General features: G+C 38.3%; 1 protein-coding gene across 1 annotated transcript; it reads right to left on the reverse strand.

Annotated features, from left to right (window-relative positions):
- Nucleotides 1–1,664: 1,664 nt before the first annotated feature.
- LOC121518164 (histone-lysine N-methyltransferase SUV39H1-like) lies at nt 1,665–16,831 on the reverse strand. Its single transcript, XM_041800404.1, has 9 exons — nt 16,771–16,831; nt 14,803–14,880; nt 13,786–13,863; nt 13,455–13,532; nt 10,780–10,925; nt 6,268–6,930; nt 4,232–4,378; nt 3,882–4,011; nt 1,665–3,039 (listed from the first exon to the last, which is right to left on the reverse strand). Exons 1-9 carry the CDS (start codon nt 16,787–16,789, stop codon nt 2,906–2,908), a joined length of 1,473 nt encoding a protein of 490 aa, XP_041656338.1. The 5' UTR covers nt 16,790–16,831; the 3' UTR covers nt 1,665–2,905.
- Nucleotides 16,832–17,697: the final 866 nt, after the last annotated feature.

Here is a 17,697-nt window from a genome sequence, read left to right on the forward strand (position 1 = left end):
TAAACTGCAGCATTTTTGGAACATAATTTCTCATGGAAGGAGGAAGTGGTGGGTCCTGAGGATAGCCCAGTTGAGAACCACCACCCTACATCAATGGAGCTCAGCTGGTCTGAAGTCAGGACCCATGAACACCCCCTAAAGGGCGACTAAACTACGGAGGTCTGTCTGAAGTGCATATAGCCTAACCTGACACCCCAGATGGATTTGTTTCACGCATCCATCTGGTAAACCACCCGTACACAGCGTTTGGGAAAGCCTTTGGAAAAAAAAAAACTCAGAGGGTGATTGGATGAACATTCTGTCACATCTTTACGAGCCAATCAGCCAATCAGAGCAACAAAATATGACGTAGCCGCTACGAAGGAGTAAACTCCATAGGGAACTGCATAACGTGAACCTGTAGACATGTCAGTAAATGACTTAAATCGTTTTTTGAAAAGAAAACAACTCACTGTTGTTGTTCTTTTTTCTTATTTTAATGAAGAAATGTCGAAAAGTTCTGATAAAACTGGCGCTTTAGCAGCATCCATGCTAATGTCTTTCGCCATAATTGCACTGGTCTCTTCTTGCTGCTTGTTTACGTCACGACTCCGCCACGCCAGAACGTACTGCCCCTCAACGCTGATTGTTCCTGTCACTTTCTAACTGGGCCCAAACGGTTCAGATGGGAGCTTTGCAAGATGGATTCACCAGTGAGAAACACGGAAAAGGGCTTATCTATCTGCTTTGCAAGGTTACATATAGCCCAGAAAAAAAAACGCAACAACTTTAAAACACCTTTCAAATATTTTACACCTTTCAGCCAAAACACAAGGGGGCGCAGTTTTTTGGGCTTTAGAATGCATAGAAATGAAATATCTCACTAAAAGCACTATGTCAAACATTAACTAGGTGTTTGGTTCTTAGGTTGTTGATGTCAGATGGCACCAGTTCCGCCAATAGAAAAATCTGGCTGCAGTAGCCTAGCTTTAACCTGTAAAGGGCAGTCACCATGCACTTCTCACACACAAAATGTAGGATCTAAAACTTTGTGCTTAAATGACGATGGTCCGACCTTAATTATACAATAAAACCAGTTAGTGCTAATATACAAAATACATTCAGCTGAGGAAAGTGGTCGGGGGTTGAGTTACACTTCAAAATGAAATTGCAACCCAAATTTGTAAAATTTCTAACACAGCCGAATGTTTTTGTTATGAAAAATGGGGCAGATTTGAGACCATGAGTTGATAAAAAGAGATGGAAACATATCCTTCAAAATAAAAGCACACCATCCACTCAAGATGGATTTGTGACCGACTTTTTAGTATCTACCACCCAGTTGAGAACTCGGGCTCTAAATTATACATGCACCATCAACATATTTTTGCAAGAGGCTTATATATGTTAACTGTGATAAAAACTTTAAAACTGTTAAATATCCTAATCTTATGGTTGACTCAAGTCACTGTCTAAATTGCACAAACGGGTACTGAAATGTTGCAAATGAGTTTGTGCAATTAAGACCATATATCAGAGTTTACCTGCACATATTGATGACATGAAATCACCTAATTTTGGTTTTCATCCCACTGGTATCATTATGATTTGATTTTTTTCTCCCATATTATCCAAGTTTAATAATATGATAATGTGAAAACAATAGATGCAGTGAGCTGTAGAAAGACAGTCAACTTTTCATTTTCCAGTTTTGACATTAAAAACAAAAACACACTTAACTTGGCAGTTTGACACAGCCATGACTAAAAAGCTCTTTTGAAGCACAGTGAGATTTTGGAACAACCATAAAAATCAACCAGCACCTGCAGCATGATGCAAAAACATGGAAAATTAATGTTAAAATAAGCAAAACAGAACTCCAAATAAATTGCAATCTTACACGTGTGCAGTTAAAGAATTGCTCTTGAACAACTGAGTCCAGAGACCGTGAGACAACTACAAACAGACTGCTGGAAAATAATGAAAACCCATTCAATTATTCTACTGCAAAATTAACTGGCACTATGGATAAGCTGCGTCTAGGGTTGGTATTATTATATTTCATTTGAATATTTTGATTTCTGTGCAGTTCTGAGAGTTTTAGCACCATACAAAAAGACAGAAAATCCCTTGAAGGACACGTCAGTGATTCCATCTGTTGGCTACCGTTTCAATCATAGTTTAAAGCACAAAAGACTGCAAATGAATACACTTAACATCCACGTAATTAGGTACACCTGTTCAACTGCTCTTTAATGCAACTATCTAATCAGCCAATCACGTGGCAACAACCGGTGCATTTTGGCATGAAGACAAGAAGATGAGATGGTGGTAAAACTGAGCATCAGCATGGAGGAGAAGGTGATTTTAGGGGTCATTTAAACGATGCATTCTGCAGATTAAGGGTCCATTTAGGGGTTCAGCTACCAAGTGACTGCACTTAAGTGCATGAGTCATTCAATAAAAATACAGCTTCAGAGACAATGTGATGTAGGGGCTCACTTCTTATGCAAACAGCCATAACATCAATCCTGTGGCTAACTTACTGTTGTTTGGTATTGCTACATGATTGAGCAGTTGAACAAGTGTACCTAATAAAATGGTCAGTGAATGTAGGTCATTCTCTTTACATGCACCATTACACCTTCTATTTCCAGGGGACGGAAAAAAGATATTTGGAAACATCTGAAAGTGTTCACATAGTAAAATAATCCTCTGATAGAGTCCTTAACTTTATGCAAACCTACACTTTCTACATCCTGTTAGATAAATTTAACATTCTGGTTTGAGTTTTTATCTTTAAAAAGTTCATCACTTTCACATATAAAAGTTTCACCTTCTTAAACGAAAAGAAAATAAAAATCCATATACAAATCTGTACATATGTCTACATCTTTACACTGATAACGGCGAGTGTTGTCCCTCGTCAGAAGAGATACTTTCTACACGAGTCCGAGCCACACCGACACTCCACTCGAATCCTCTTCTTCGGGGAGCTGGGCAGCCCCGCTAGACTGAAACTGGAGTCCATTTTGGTGCTTTCTGTGTCCACTGGATCAACTGGAAACAAAAAAGATGATTAGAAAGGGATATCAGCTCTTTATAACCACTATAAAAACATTCATCCTTCTAAATAAGAGCTGGAAACAGCATGGTGAGACACAAACGTGTCCTTTTCTTTTAATGATTACAACATGAACTAATCCTGTATCAGAGCAAAATCTGCCATGTTAAAGAGCATTTTTTTTAAATATCAGTGATATTACTTCAGTGTGCATATCATAAACTTAGATTCCTAAGTCCACCTACCATCCAGCCTGTTTTACACGGTACCTTTTGGCAAAGTGTCGTCTCTCTGGAATCCAAAATGTGCTGCTCTTTTTCAACGCAATATCTTCATCAACCTCATCTTCCTCACTCTTCTTTTCCTTCTGAGCTAACCTCGTAGTAGACACCAAAATGTAACGATGCACCGTCGCATCGCTTACATGAAACAGCGAAGGTTGGGACGACCGATTTTATGGCGTGCATTTTGTCAGTAGAAATGCAAAATTATCACGGCAGTAGGAAATACAAAAAAGCAAGTGGCTTTTCATACTTGCCGACAATATAAACTCTAATTGAACAAAGTTTTGCTTCAGTTTGCAACAGTTATGCATCATGTACATTAAAAATGCACATTTATCAGTCACTGGAAGTCTTTTTATGATAAAACTCATCCACCCTACTGCAACAAAACTGTAGACTTTAATAAACCCAAAACAGCCCGTAAGAGACACTGTGGATAACGGCAAAGCTTTATAAATTAACTCCATTTCTACTATAGTTATCAAGCTGGAAGCTTGACTGAAAGCTAAGCTTTACCTGGTTAAAGTTAAATCTAATAAATCAATAACACCTACTTTGCATCTTGTAGTCAAAGGTGAGCTCCTCTCCTGCTCGAATGGACCTTGTTGAAAATAAAGCGATCCTTGGGAGTCTCTCATCGATGTTATCAATGAACACATTAAAAACCTGAAGGTTGGGGTTACACTGCAATGCAAAAACACATAAGAAAGGTCAAATTTTCATCCATACTCAGGACTTTTAAAAAAGGATGCATTAAGGATACAGAGTCTGTTTGCACAAGGAGAAACTATTGATGATTTTTAAGTAACATTAAGTTGTCTGAGTTTATTCCTGTGTTTTCTAGAAAGACTTGCAGCTCTTTTTCAAAGACAGTAAACTGAAATAGTCTTTAAAGGACGCTTACGCTGTGGTTGACAAAGTGGGAGATGTTTCCTTGGTGAGCTGCGTCCACCGTGTACACGTCCTCCACGTAGTCCAGGTCAAAGAGGTACGTGGAGCCCTGACGGTCGTACACGTGACCCCTCCTCTCTGCCTCATCTGTTGTGATGATCTGAAGGAAACAAGTCGTGACTTTATGCGAACAAATATCACAGATGATTGCTCATTTTAGACAACACAAACAAAAAAATAAACTCTGTAAATATTTGTCAGTATATTGAGCGGTTCGTTTAGGGAAAAGTGGTACAGATATACAGTGTAGTTTGGGAAGCAACTAACAGAAGAAGCTGTAGTAAACCCCACAGGCTGTATATATTTGTATAGATTAGCTCAGCCAGCAGCTAGAAAACAGGCAGTATCGACCTCAAAACAATTCTCATGAGCTAATGCACAGTATAAAAGTGAATACAATAGTTTCTGACACTTATTAAACCCTATTTAGACGGGATTACTATTGCCTGGGGACCTCTGATAATTTGTAATAATTGTAGAGAACATTTGTGTTTTGAACCCCTATGGAATCAACCATGTTTGTAATGTATAAATTAAAAACACCAGTTCAGACAGACAGATGCTTCATTAACCCTGAGGGAAATTCGAGCACACACAGATGTTCACAGGTAAAACTGATCCAATGTGGATTGGCATCTCTGTAATTTGGGGTGGCAAAGCTGAAAAGAGGGTACATGATATCAATGTGATATCATCTAAACCAGTGATACTCAACGTGTGGCTCTAGAGCCAAATGTGGCTCTTTCGTGATGATTTGTGGCTCTTTTGTGATCCATTTTGAAATATGATTCCTTAGAGAACCTTTTAAAAAGGAAACTTTGACCTCACTTACCTGTAAGCTTTAATTGCCAAACTTAATTGTCAGCCTTTATTTTTAGTCTGCATATTTCCACTGCCCTTATTTGCATTTTTGCCCCTTTTCCCCCTTTTTTTCTGCTTTTAGCCCATTTTTGCCACTCCTCATTGCCACTTTTATCCAGTTTTTGCTATTTGCAGTTTTTTGCTCTTATTTGGCCATTTTTGCCACTTTTCGCCCACTTGTTTTTTTTTTTACATTTTGCCACTGCTTTTTGCCCATTTTTCCAACCTATAACTCATTTTCTGTCACTTCTCACCCATGTTAGCCACTTTATTCCCTTTTTAATGACATTTCTCCCCATTTTTGCCAATTTACAAACAGTTTTTGCTATTTGATGCCTATTTCACCCCTTTTTGCCACTTTAACTCATTTTTGCCACTTTCACCCTGATCTTTGCTTTTTGCAATTTTTGCCCCAGTCTGACCTTTTTTTTGCCACTTTTCGCCCACTTTGGCTGCCTTTTGCCACTAAATGCTACTTTTTGGACAGTTTGCCACTCTATGCTGATTTTTGGCCCTTGTGAGTCACTTTTCAATCATTTTGTGCAACGTTTTTGCCATTTTTGACCATTTTATGCCACCTGTAACTCATTTTTGTCACTTCCCACCCATTTTGTGCCACTCTTCACTTTTTTCTCCCCATTTTTGCCCACTCAGTTTTTGGCCATTTTATGCCTATTTTGCCACTTTCAACTTATTTCTATTGCCACTTTAACCCATTTTTGCCATTTTTTCCCCACTTAGATTGGAAAGGATGTTTCAACAGTTAGGCTCTTTGGTTGAGCAGGGTTGAGTAACACTGGTCTAAACAGATGAAGATCAGAAAGACTGAGATTTCTTTCACAAGGGTGATCCGGAAATGGACCTAAGGAAACAAATAGCTAGGCATATTCAGCTTGTTTACTCATCGATGGTTGTAGCAATAACTAAAATCTATGTACGGTACATATTAACTACTTGAAAGTAAAGAGCTGTAAAGAGAACACATATTTTTGTGATCCTAGAGAGTTAATCTGCACCTTGTCAATTTTTCACATCACCATAACCCCAGGAGGCTGCACCTGACCTACACATTTAAACCAACAACATGGTAGAAATGCTTTTTCATGGATTATTAACACCTGTTCCTACCTCTCCTACATACTCCATGACAAATGTGTTCTTCTTGATGTGCTGCAGCGTGCGGACGCCCCACCCTCGTCCATTCTCTGTCTTAAAGATGCACAGGTCGAATTGGATTCCCTTCTGCACCACTCTGTTGGGACAGTCCGGACCACAGCTGCACCGAGTGTTACACTCGTAAATCGGCTTCCCCGCTCGGATCTTCAGCTGCCCCTTTTCGTTGTAAGCCATCCGGTGCAGCGAGGCCCCGGGGCAGCAGCCGTTCACAGGATCGTCAAAGCAGTTCTTACACTCACAGCCCACCGCCATCTCGTCCAACACGATGCCCTGCCCCACTTTGTAGTTGTTGATGTAGGTAAAGTTTTTTGGTGGGCCCTCAAAGTCTACATCATTGATGACATAAATGCGTCCCGGGCTGTTGCGGGTTTGGTTTAAATGATTCTCCCAGCGCTGCAGGGACTGACGGGTTTTGGCTTTCTGCACGAGGAACGTGGATACCTCCTTATCCAGCTTTTTAGGGATGCAGCGTCTCTTGTGGCGCCTCAGCTCCTTTTCCAGATCCAAGTGGAACTGCTTTATCAGTTTGTTGCATTTGAGGTTCCTCTTGGGCTCCCATGTGTTGTCTGACTCTGGAAAGCCTCTCCACTTCACCAGGTAGAACTCCTCCTCCTCCTTGAACACAAAACAACCTCAGTTAGGGACTGATACAGGATTATTTCATCATTTAGTTTAATAATCCTTTCCTTCTAAGTTTTCAACTTTGACTAAATTAAAGCTATGAAGAATTTTTGTCCAAAGACTAAAGCTAAGACTAAATCTAAAAACTACTGCCAAAATTAAAGTCTCTAAGGCTTTTCGTTCACTGGGTCCCAGATGTTTAGATCAAATAAAAAGTTGAAGAAATTCATACATTAACACAGCACATCAATCAAGCCCATCTAAAATGCTGGAGAAACTTTAAAATTATTAATAACTTAAAATAATTTGGCTCTGGTTTAGGTACTGGGGACTCGTCTAGGACAGTGGACCTAAACCTGGGGTCTGGGCAACCCTTGGTGGGGTGCAATACAGGGGGTGCAAGACCCTGTCTGCTCTGAATGAGATGTACATTTATGTTTTTTTTCAAATCATAATTAGAAACTAAATGTATTAGGGCCAACCTAAAGAGGATAAAATGAAGAGAATCGGTACATTTTTGAGCAAAAAATTTAAAATTTGGGGGGAGAAATGAGATTATTAAGTCCTACTTATAAGAAATCAAACTCAGAATTTCTGAGTTTAAAAAGTGACATGGGGCGACATCAGCAGATGGTCTAGCGGTCTAACACGCTACCCATGTACTCTCCCCACTATCATCCCATTTCTGATTCTAGTCATCGTCCTCCTCTGTCCAATAAAGGCACTAAAAAGCCAAAAAACTAAGAAAGAAGAAACTAAACTGAGAACAGTGTTTGGGTTTTTGGCTTGATAGTTTGGAAAATTCTACTCTTTGGTTCGTGTACATTTACAACTTTTAAAGTTAAAAAGATTCTATTTCTTTTTCTCGTAAATCAAAGACTTTTTTCAACTTGGGAATTTTGAGTTTTATCTTGAAAATTACCAGATCCTCTTTGTTATTTTTTTCCCCAGTGACCCTAAAACATCACTGTAATAATGGATAGTTTATGCATAGATCTTTAGTCAAGAACAAGTGTTTGTAGGGGTTTTATGATGGGATTTTGCCAATGAAAACTAATGTGTAATTTTTCCTAGTGGGTCATGGGGGGAGCTTAGATTTTCTTAGATATAAGAAGGGGGTCCTAAAGAAAAAAGGTTGGGAACCACTAGTCTAGGACTCCTATATGGGTTTTGGGGACTCAACTTGGACTCGACTCAGATTTTTCTTCTGTGACTCGGTCTTGAGGTTTGGTAACTTGACTACAACACCGGTCTTTTCTCAGTAACACAACTATTAAAACTGCTAAAGTTGATTGTTTAGTTTAGCCATAATGCGGAATGTGTATGAAAAATGTGTACGTACATGGTAAAAAAGGTACCTCCACTGCCTTATTCTGAGGCACGGAAAGCCTGGTAACAAACGTGATTTGCATGGAACATATTTGCAAGTACTTTTGGTATCAGTTGTATTCTCTTTTACATAAATCAAGCCCCAGAACGTGAGCTGAGATATGTTGTCTGCACACATCAGAGCAAAGATAAGAAAGGGAGGGGCTTTAGTGAGAGAATGTTGAGAAGTAGTAAACCCAAACAGAAACACAGGTTGGCACTATGTCCTGTTTTTGCTGCAGTATATTTGGAAAACTTTTTTAACCACTTATGTAACACAATAAAATATATTTCAATTTAATAATTGGTAGGTTTGAAAAGTACCATACGCTTAAAAACAACTGTTGCCCTGTTTTAACCCTAAGCTGCCACAAAGAAAGAGACAGTACTGTCTAAACTGCAGAGAAACATCAGTAATAAAATGTTTCTCTTTTCCAGTAATTAAGATAGTGTGCAGGAGTTAACTTACTTTTTTTTTTATTACAAACAAGGAAAAGTGACTATGATCAAGAAAATGAAAGATCTGGATGCCTGGGACTTATATTTTTTTGAATGTGGTATAAAAACAAGTATCAATTACCTTTGACTTTCAGTAGTAATTTATCAAGTATGAAGACTAATCACTAGGGGTGTAAATTACCAGTTTCGTCCTGATACCATATGATATCGGTATTTTGGAAAACGATACGATATTTCCGGATATCACAAAATCTGCCATGATACGATTTGGATTTGATTTGATATAGGGGCCTACAATCAATATCAGGTGATTTTATGCAAAAATTTCACAGTTACCGAAAAAAAAAAAAAAACAGTTTCTGCAATGAAATTATTTACAGGTCTCTGTATTCAATAAAAATATCTCTCGAACAAAAACAACAAAGACCTGATTACACAACGATGCACATTTGTGTTAAAACATATTAATCTAAAACAAATCACTCAAATCACTCTAAAGCACTAATATGGACTTTTTCTGCAACCCTTTATAAAAACATAAAAATGTTTGGCCTGTGTTCCCGTTTTAGATATTTTTCTTAAACGTATTTACACGGATGTAGACTTCAACAGATATTTCTGCTCTATATCAGCCTTTCATACTTTACACAAGGGCCTGTTAATGTGACAGATAGTTCATTTATGTAGTTTATTCACCCTGTGAGATTTAAATAAGGTAAAATATGTGGCATATGATGTTATCTAATGATTCTTCATTTTTTATTTATTGCAAGCTTGATTTTAATAAATGGAAAGGTTAGACAGAATATTAGGGCAAAGTTTTATTATAAAAGACGCTTCTGTGATGTGCAGCTTTATAACAAGAGCGAGGGGGTGGGGGTGTACAGAGAGCAGCTGTCCTGCTTGAACCACGTTAAGTTTGGACAGCTTATATTTTCATTAAAAATCTAACGTGAGACGGCGAAATAAAACCAGTGTATCAAAGGAGACATGCAGCAGTGGACATTTCCCTCTCTGTGTATCTGCGGTCTGCTGCAGACAGCACTCCTGCTACCTCAGCCATAATGAGTGGTGTTTTTACCTGTGAACTATCTCATACAGCATTGTATACAGATAAAAATGTAGATGTAGTCTAAGGAGGGAGACCCGTCCTGCGGCAGCGTCTGTCTGAAATATATCCACACAGCTGAGAGAGGAGAGGAAATCCTCCTTCCCTCAGCCACAAAACTTTAAGCCACTGCTGCTGGTTAGCTAGCTTGCAGATAGCTTACTGAGGACGCTGCTGCGGAAACTGTCAGGGGAACATTTCAAAATAAAAGCGTAGCTTGAAGCGTCGATTTAGATGGATGTTTTGACTTTCCATCGATCTGATTGGATCATCCATCAACCAATCGATATATCAATATGTATCAATGAATCGATACACCTCTACTAATTACGGATAATTTTTTATAAACCCGGGCTTGAAATCCTGGTCTATAGTGCTTTTTTAAACTGTGATGAACCTCCTGCCGCTAGAGGCTGCTGTAGCTTCAGTGAATGGCTGCTGCCTTCCTGTCTAAACTTTCCCCCTGTGCTTCATCGGATGTAAATGTGAGAAGCTTAGCAGTTAGCGTGTAGTAGGAACAGCGCAGTTCATTAAGTAAGAAGTAGAAATAAAGTGGAAAGTAGGCTGTTGAGGGTTGAATGCGTGTATAACTACTCCAACAAAGTGAAAATGCCCCATATCAAAGCACAATATTAATCTGCAAAGAGGAACGAATACTGGCGGTGCTAGCTGCTAATGTTAGCGGGTGTGACGTGAGCTTGATTTACTCTGTGCTGTTGATTTGACTGTTTTTAAATATTTTCTTCTCTTTAGACCAGTCGGTTATACACAGCTTAAATTAGCATTTAGCCAGAGGGGGAAACAGACGCACAGGAACATCCCTCAGAACTATATCAAAGCAGTAAAATATCCCATACATCAGTGAAGCTGCTGACAAGAAGCAGTCATGTTTAGCTATGACTTCTTACCTTGGTCCTCTTATAGTCACACAGGAACTCCACCTCATACTCGTTGACGTTGGCTTTGTTCACCCCCAGCTCTTTACAGTAAAGACCCTCAGTACGACAAAGAGCCTCCAGCTCATCCCACGACATCTTACAAGGTACACTGCAATCTGACACACAACATCTGCTTTAAAAAGCTAAAAATGCACCAAATATAAACCAAACAGCCAGTTTAAACTAACTCTGCTTGATGCTGCTGAAATATGTAAAGCAATAACAGAATACTGATGATACTAGAAAACATTTGTTAAAGAATATATACAACCTGGGCAGGGGTTTTTATACAAATTAATGCATTTTCAAATGAAATAAAGGGAAAGAAAGGCTGCAGTTGTTAAAATAGATGCATAAGCCATAGCAAACTTGGAATCCTTTGGCAATCCTCCTCCATCATCATCTGACAAACCCTTAATTCCCTGGAAACTAGGGAGAATTTCTCAATACTTCCAGCGAAGCCACTCGCAGGAGTTATGGGCTTGGCACACTGAGTCCTCTAGTTTTGGATGTGATGCAAAGGTTTTTCAGGTCTCTACTTGAGAGACTAGGAAAAAAGCTTTCAGATGTCATGTTTTTTTTAATTACATTTGGTTTGATCTTGTGTGTGAACAGGGAGGGAATCTAACTGCCAACTGGTTTTATACACTGTGTTGAGCAGAATTGTGGTTAAAACTCAAAACTTTGATCGAAGCTGGCATTTATGCTGTTTGTTTATAGAGACAAAAATGAATTATGACAATATCGTCATCAGTGTGGACAAAGATATCTCAGCACCATATCCTGTTGATACGTGATTGGTCAATGCAGCTTGGGAGGGTTTTTAAGGGACTTTGCTCTTATTTAAAAATAACAGAATACTGTAAGAGTCCACAAATTTAAAGCATCCTCCAAGAAATATGCAGCTTTGCCTTCAGAAGAAGTCAAATATTTAACTTCAGTGATATAATTTACATTTATTCTTCTGGTTATTTGTAGGGATGCACGATATTATCAGTAGTATATTGGTATCGGCCGATAATAGCTTAAAAAGTTAATTACCGGTATCGACCGATAGTAAAATTTACGCCGATGTGTACGGCCGATAATATGACGTCATAATGAAGCGCACGCGATGACGCCGGACGTGCACAACCAACAACAATAAACAACATGTCAGCTGTGTGGGAGAAGTCTGAGGTGTGGGAACAAGACAGCAAAGTAGCTGTTTGCATCGCTTGTAAAGTACATCAGATGCATGTATGAGCTCGACAACATGCCTTTAACACCACCAGTTTAATTTTTCATCTAAAAAAACACCAACCTGATGACTATAAGGACTATAAAGAATGGCAAAACTTCGTGCCAGGGAAAACTCAGCAGCAGCCTCTACTTAAGTCATTCAACAAAGCTAAAAAAATAGAGCAGTGACCACCCAAAGGTAAGGAGCTGAACAGGAAAATCATTGAATTTATAGCTCTTGATAATCAGCCTTTCAGCGTGGTGGAATATAGCAGCTTGTGATGCATTTAAAGCCCCGCTACGTTATACCTAGCAGGCACTTATAGCCTTACCTGAACTGCAAAACTTTGTTTCCAGTCACGTAGAGAAGCTCCTCGTTAAAGCTAAACATATTAGCTTCACCACGGATATATAGACATCATCACGTTTAGCCTCACTGCCTCCGTGGATAGATGAGGATATTACTCTAAAGTCTGTCCTACACTCACAGGAGTGCTCACTCAGCAACTGCAGTAGCAGCCACTTTTGATAACATGTTTAGATAGAGATAAAAAGAACGTGCATGTCGTCCTACGTGACATGCGCAAAATATGGCAAAAGCAATGACGGACTTCTGAGTGCCGTCTCCTGTGCACACTCGAAGGTGCACAAAGGTGTGTCCAGCATTGGAGATGTGGGTGTCACTATGTTGTTATAGCGCTGTTTACAGTGAAATGCCCATTAAACTTGGTTGCTTAGTTAGTTTGTGCTTTTTAAAGCAGAATCAGGAGAACTACTTTAGTTGAAGTTTTATTTCTGTTCATCTTGAGTCTCAGAAATTTGGAATTATGATTAAGCTCTGAACTATAGCTAGATTTTTTTTGCATTGAAGAATCTTTTGTTGTTGTTGTTATTTAAAGCCCTTTGTCAGGAGTATCTCAGGGAGTCATCCTGCAAACTGGCTGAGTAATAAGGAGAATCAGTCTAAATGTATAAGCTATTTCTTTTTTATACTGTGGAGCTCAGAGTAAGCAGGTTATTTTGCTGTGTCTTATTGCCCTCAAAAATGCAGATGACTTTGGCTGTACTGTTAAAAATACATGTAAGCATGTAATACACATGTAACCCAAAGACATTACTGTAAGTTTGTCATTTGTGTATGGCTGTATTTGAAAAAAACAAAAACAATATATCCTTCAGTTCTGATAAAAATCAAATGTTTGTCAGTTTGTACAAAAATAGACTACCAATATTTAAAAAAAAATGTAGTCCATGATAGAATTGGTGTTTATAACAGTGGAAAAAAATGTAATTAATTAAATATCGGTGTCGGCCAAAATTTGTTTCAAAATATCGGCATATCGGATATCGGCAAAAATCCAATACCGTGCATCCCTAGTTATTCGTGTTAAATCTTAATGAGATGATAAATAAGTTCATCTAACCTGCTCTGATTTCAAGTGAAAGGTCAAACTCTCGTAGGGCATCTTTCACCAGAGGAAGATCCTTCAGCTCCACCATTCCTGACAAACAACAGAAAATACACAAACATTGTTTTCAACACTGTAACAAGCTTCCTAGTTTATTCATGTAGAACCCCTATTGACTTTTAGTATCATGAACAAGGAGGATATAACCGTACTCTGTCACAATTCAAGAAAGAAACAAGCTCTGCATTGAGAAGAAGTCCAATATTTGACTTTAGTTTATTATTTTTCAAACTTCTTAAATTCTTTGTTTATATCTTAGCTGAGTTTATAACCAAGTCTGTCTTACCTGCTTTGACTTCCAGTGACAGGTCAAACTCTTGGAGATCATCTTTGAGCAGCGGAGGATTTTCCAGCTCCACCAGTCCTGAGAAACGACCAGAAACACCCAAACACTCAGTAGGTTTATGTGCAGGTCGTAAAAGTCAAACTTTTGTGTAAATTTGGCTAAAACAGGACTACTGAGGTGCATTATAACATGTTAATATGACTGAAATTGTACTTATTCAATATTTTCTTTTTAACTCAGACTATAACTCCTACAATTTATTCTTGCATGTTTGAGGGCTTGGTATTCTCTGGATGCTCTCAGTCTCCACCCCAGGCTTTGACCTGAGTTGATAAGCATAGATGCTAACCATAGCAGGAGCTGTGTTGTTTGAAATCCCCATGAGTTTGAGGTATGGTGTTCATGTTCCAAACACAAAGTTTTACCATAAACTAATAGAACCAGTTAGTTGCTTGCCAATGTGTTAGCAAAGTCTACAAAAACAGTGTTCAACTGTAGTTTGCCTAAAGGTGCATTATCACCACCTACTGAGGCAGAAATACTTTTGTCGATAAATCGATTCTCCCTTAGAGCATTTATACTGGTACAAGGACAGTAGTCCAGTTTAATGGTCTAATCGAGTTATGACTGTAGCTCGACTTAACTGAGATGTAAATGTGCTGATTGTCTCTAACAAGCTTTGTTAGCCACACTTTGTAAAAATTGTTTTGACCATTAGCTTAGGAATATTTTTCAAACACAGTCCTCATTATAGTAAAATGTGAGGGACCAAACCAAAGATTCTGTCATTTTAAAACTATTTAAATTAAGGCTGGATAATATATCCATATTGGACATATATTCAAATGGGATACAGCACAAGATATTTAAATCAATATAGTTTAAGCTGATGGGTTTTTTAGAAAGAAAAACTGATGTCAGCACTAACAGTAAAAGACTGATTACAGAACTAAAAGCAAAGTTTAGATTAATCAATAATATCCTCCCTCTTAATCAAATACTAGTTTGTTTTCTCACCTGGTTTGACTTCAAACGGCACTTCAAACTCTCGGAAAGCATCCTCACACAGAGTGATCTTCTCCACTTCGATCGCACCTGAGGAACAGAAAATACACCAACGCCATCTTCAAAACACTTTCTCATCTTTAATTTATGTTATGTTTTACATTATTATGGATAAGAAATTACATAGACTGATTGTGTAAATTAGGGCTGATGGGATGTATAAAATAATCCAGCTGATACAGATGTTTTCTTCTTTTGGTGTAAGCTTCCTTCTTTGCCAACAGTCTGTCTCATGTCTGACCATGAAAACACATCAGATTTCTAACAGGGGACTCCCTCTGCCTTTTAAAAATGTCTTATTTGATTCAGCAGTTCAGTATACAAGATGCATTAAATTAATCTGACATAACTGATGGCTACTAATAGCTATCCATGCTGCGTCCTTTGCTGATGGGCAATGGTGGCAGATACAGATGCATCTCTGTTAAAAATATTTGCCATTTTGTCCATAGGCTTTATCATTTTTTCAGTTATTACATATTACTATACAAGCAGAAAAAAGGAGGGTGAGTGCCACATGTGGTCAACATGCCTAAAACATTGTACCCAGGAGCAGGTGCCCTTCTTCTTAAAGTTACAGTACATATGTGTGCTTAATCATCCATTTCTATTCATTTATTCTTTGCTTTTGAAGTGAAGTGAGCAATAGTGTGCTCTAATCCTGATACCAATACCAATCAAAATCATTGTATATAAAATCTTGCCATAATTGAACTGCCCTTATATCATCCTTCAGTGAAAAAATGAATTATAAGTTTTGGACAAAATAGCCCAGCCCTAGTTTGGCATACAGTTAACACTCGATCTAGCATTTAATAGCAACGTAATTTACTCCTACTTTCCACTTAGTAGAAATACTTTAATCATACGTGAGACAGACCAATAGTTTGGAAGGGCTGTCATTAAAAAAATCAGGCAATTTTTTCGGTAAACTGGTTGTAGCGTTCCAGTGCCGGTGTTACGGTTAAATGAGTGGCCGTGTTGACTGGCGACATTTGGCCTAATGCGTCTAAGGTTGTTCCAACAGATTTGAGTACAGAGCCCTCACGAATGCCCTTTTTACGTTTTATTAATTACAAGTGAATACATATGTGATGACATAACGAACATATAACAGAGAAAACTTCTTAACTGTTCGGTACCCGAGGTAACTTCGACAGCTTTAAAAAAATCGGCTAAAGACGTCAGATAACACGATCACAAGTTAAACCGCTACACCGGTAGTGGACTAAACGGAAAGCTGTATGTAAATGTATGTTTTTTTTCATTCAACAGCCGTCAAAATCTATTTGTCGCTCTAGGCTGATTCAAATATTATAAATTTACAAGGAATGGATGGTTGACTACTACAGAAATAATGGTATTTCAGTGCTATTTTTGTAGAATGTCACTGACAACGCGTTCGTAAAATGGCAACCAAGACCATAAATAGTTCTTAATCTTATAGTCATATAATAACGTAAATAGGTGTTATTTAATAAACAAAATGTTAGTCCAGAAGTATATACTTCCATTTATAAGCAGCTGCATGGCGCGTTGAGCTGCGGTTTTGCCGCTTTAACCACGCAGCATGCCGATTATAAAACTCATGGGGGAAAACTAACTTTTAAATCAATTATAAAACGCTTGCCAAAATCGATATAATCGATATGAGTAAGACGAGTTCGTCTTCAGCTTTCTTCACCAAAGAAGCTGCATTCAACCATCCGTAACTTCATCTCTTTTAAACTCGCTTTCTTAGGAAACACATGATAACACAATACCACCCTGAAACGAACTATTGCGGCTTCGTTAACTCGACGCTAAACAAGCATGTATGTTTGAAGTTTCGGAAGAGTTGTCACTTAGATTTAACCAAATGCACGTGTTTATTTAACCTTTAAATCGAATATTTCATAGTTTGTCGTGCTCGTGAGTTACCTTTCAAATTTTCCGCCATGTTTCCCCCTCAGCCGCCAAAATAAGAGGAGCCACGGCGCAGGGAGGATTGTGACGCAGAAAATTCGGAGGCGGCTTCTGATTGGATAAGCGCTAGCTATCAGGTCTCTGATTGGCTCAGCAGTGGTTGACCGGAAAACATGAACGTCGAAGGAAGCTAGTTGAATTCAGAAAGAAGTTACGAAAAAAACGTAGAAGTGTAGTACTTCTGCCGCTTGTTGTGGGTAGAGAACAGTAAAAAAAAAAATGTATGAAAACTGACCAAAAATCCCCCATTTTAAAATAATTTTTATTTAACAGTCAGTCTCATTTACGTCTTTTAAATTACACCACTCCCATTTATCGACGTTAATTGTTTAGGATGCGCTTGTATCAGTGTTTGAGAGAACTGCCTACCAGCTGTTAACTAGACTGACCCCTTTAAAATACAAGCAGGTTAAAGGGATGGACATTTATCTCCATTTATTCAGTAATAAAGCTTCCAGAAAACTGTAGGTCTGCTTAAACTCTTATTTATCTTATATCCAGGCTGAAGGCTCATGTATTCAGTGACTTATTTAATTATCTGGGTAATTAATCTTTACAGCAATTTGGACTGTACATCCACTTAATCTTTTTTACATTTGTGCTTAAGTCTTTTTGTATCTCAGCATCTGCTCTGCTGTTATGATGTTGTCTTAAACCTATAATACAACCCAAATTCCAAAAACATTGTGATGCTGTTTTGCAAATACAAAGAGAATGCTATGACTTGCATATTTCATTATACTCATCTTTTATGCACAGTATAACATAAACAACATATCTGACCTTAAAACTGAAACATAATAGAATTCGATGGCAGCAACACATCTCAAAAAAGTCAGGACAGGGCTATGTTTACCATTGTAGCATCCCAACAGTCTGTAA

The sequence above is a fragment of the Cheilinus undulatus genome, linkage group 11 (assembly GCF_018320785.1).
Source record: "Cheilinus undulatus linkage group 11, ASM1832078v1, whole genome shotgun sequence".
NCBI classification, from domain to species: domain Eukaryota; kingdom Metazoa; phylum Chordata; class Actinopteri; order Labriformes; family Labridae; genus Cheilinus; species Cheilinus undulatus.

Bases quoted from the DNA above. Each gene is read 5' to 3' on its own strand.
- LOC121518164 (XM_041800404.1), bottom strand. The intron at 13,864-14,802 runs GTGAGAAAACAA...GTCGTTTCTCAG, and splicing joins GCCGTTTGAAGTCAAACCAG to GACTGGTGGAGCTGGAAAAT. The intron at 10,926-13,454 runs GTTAGATGAACT...GTTGTGTGTCAG, and splicing joins TTCACTTGAAATCAGAGCAG to ATTGCAGTGTACCTTGTAAG.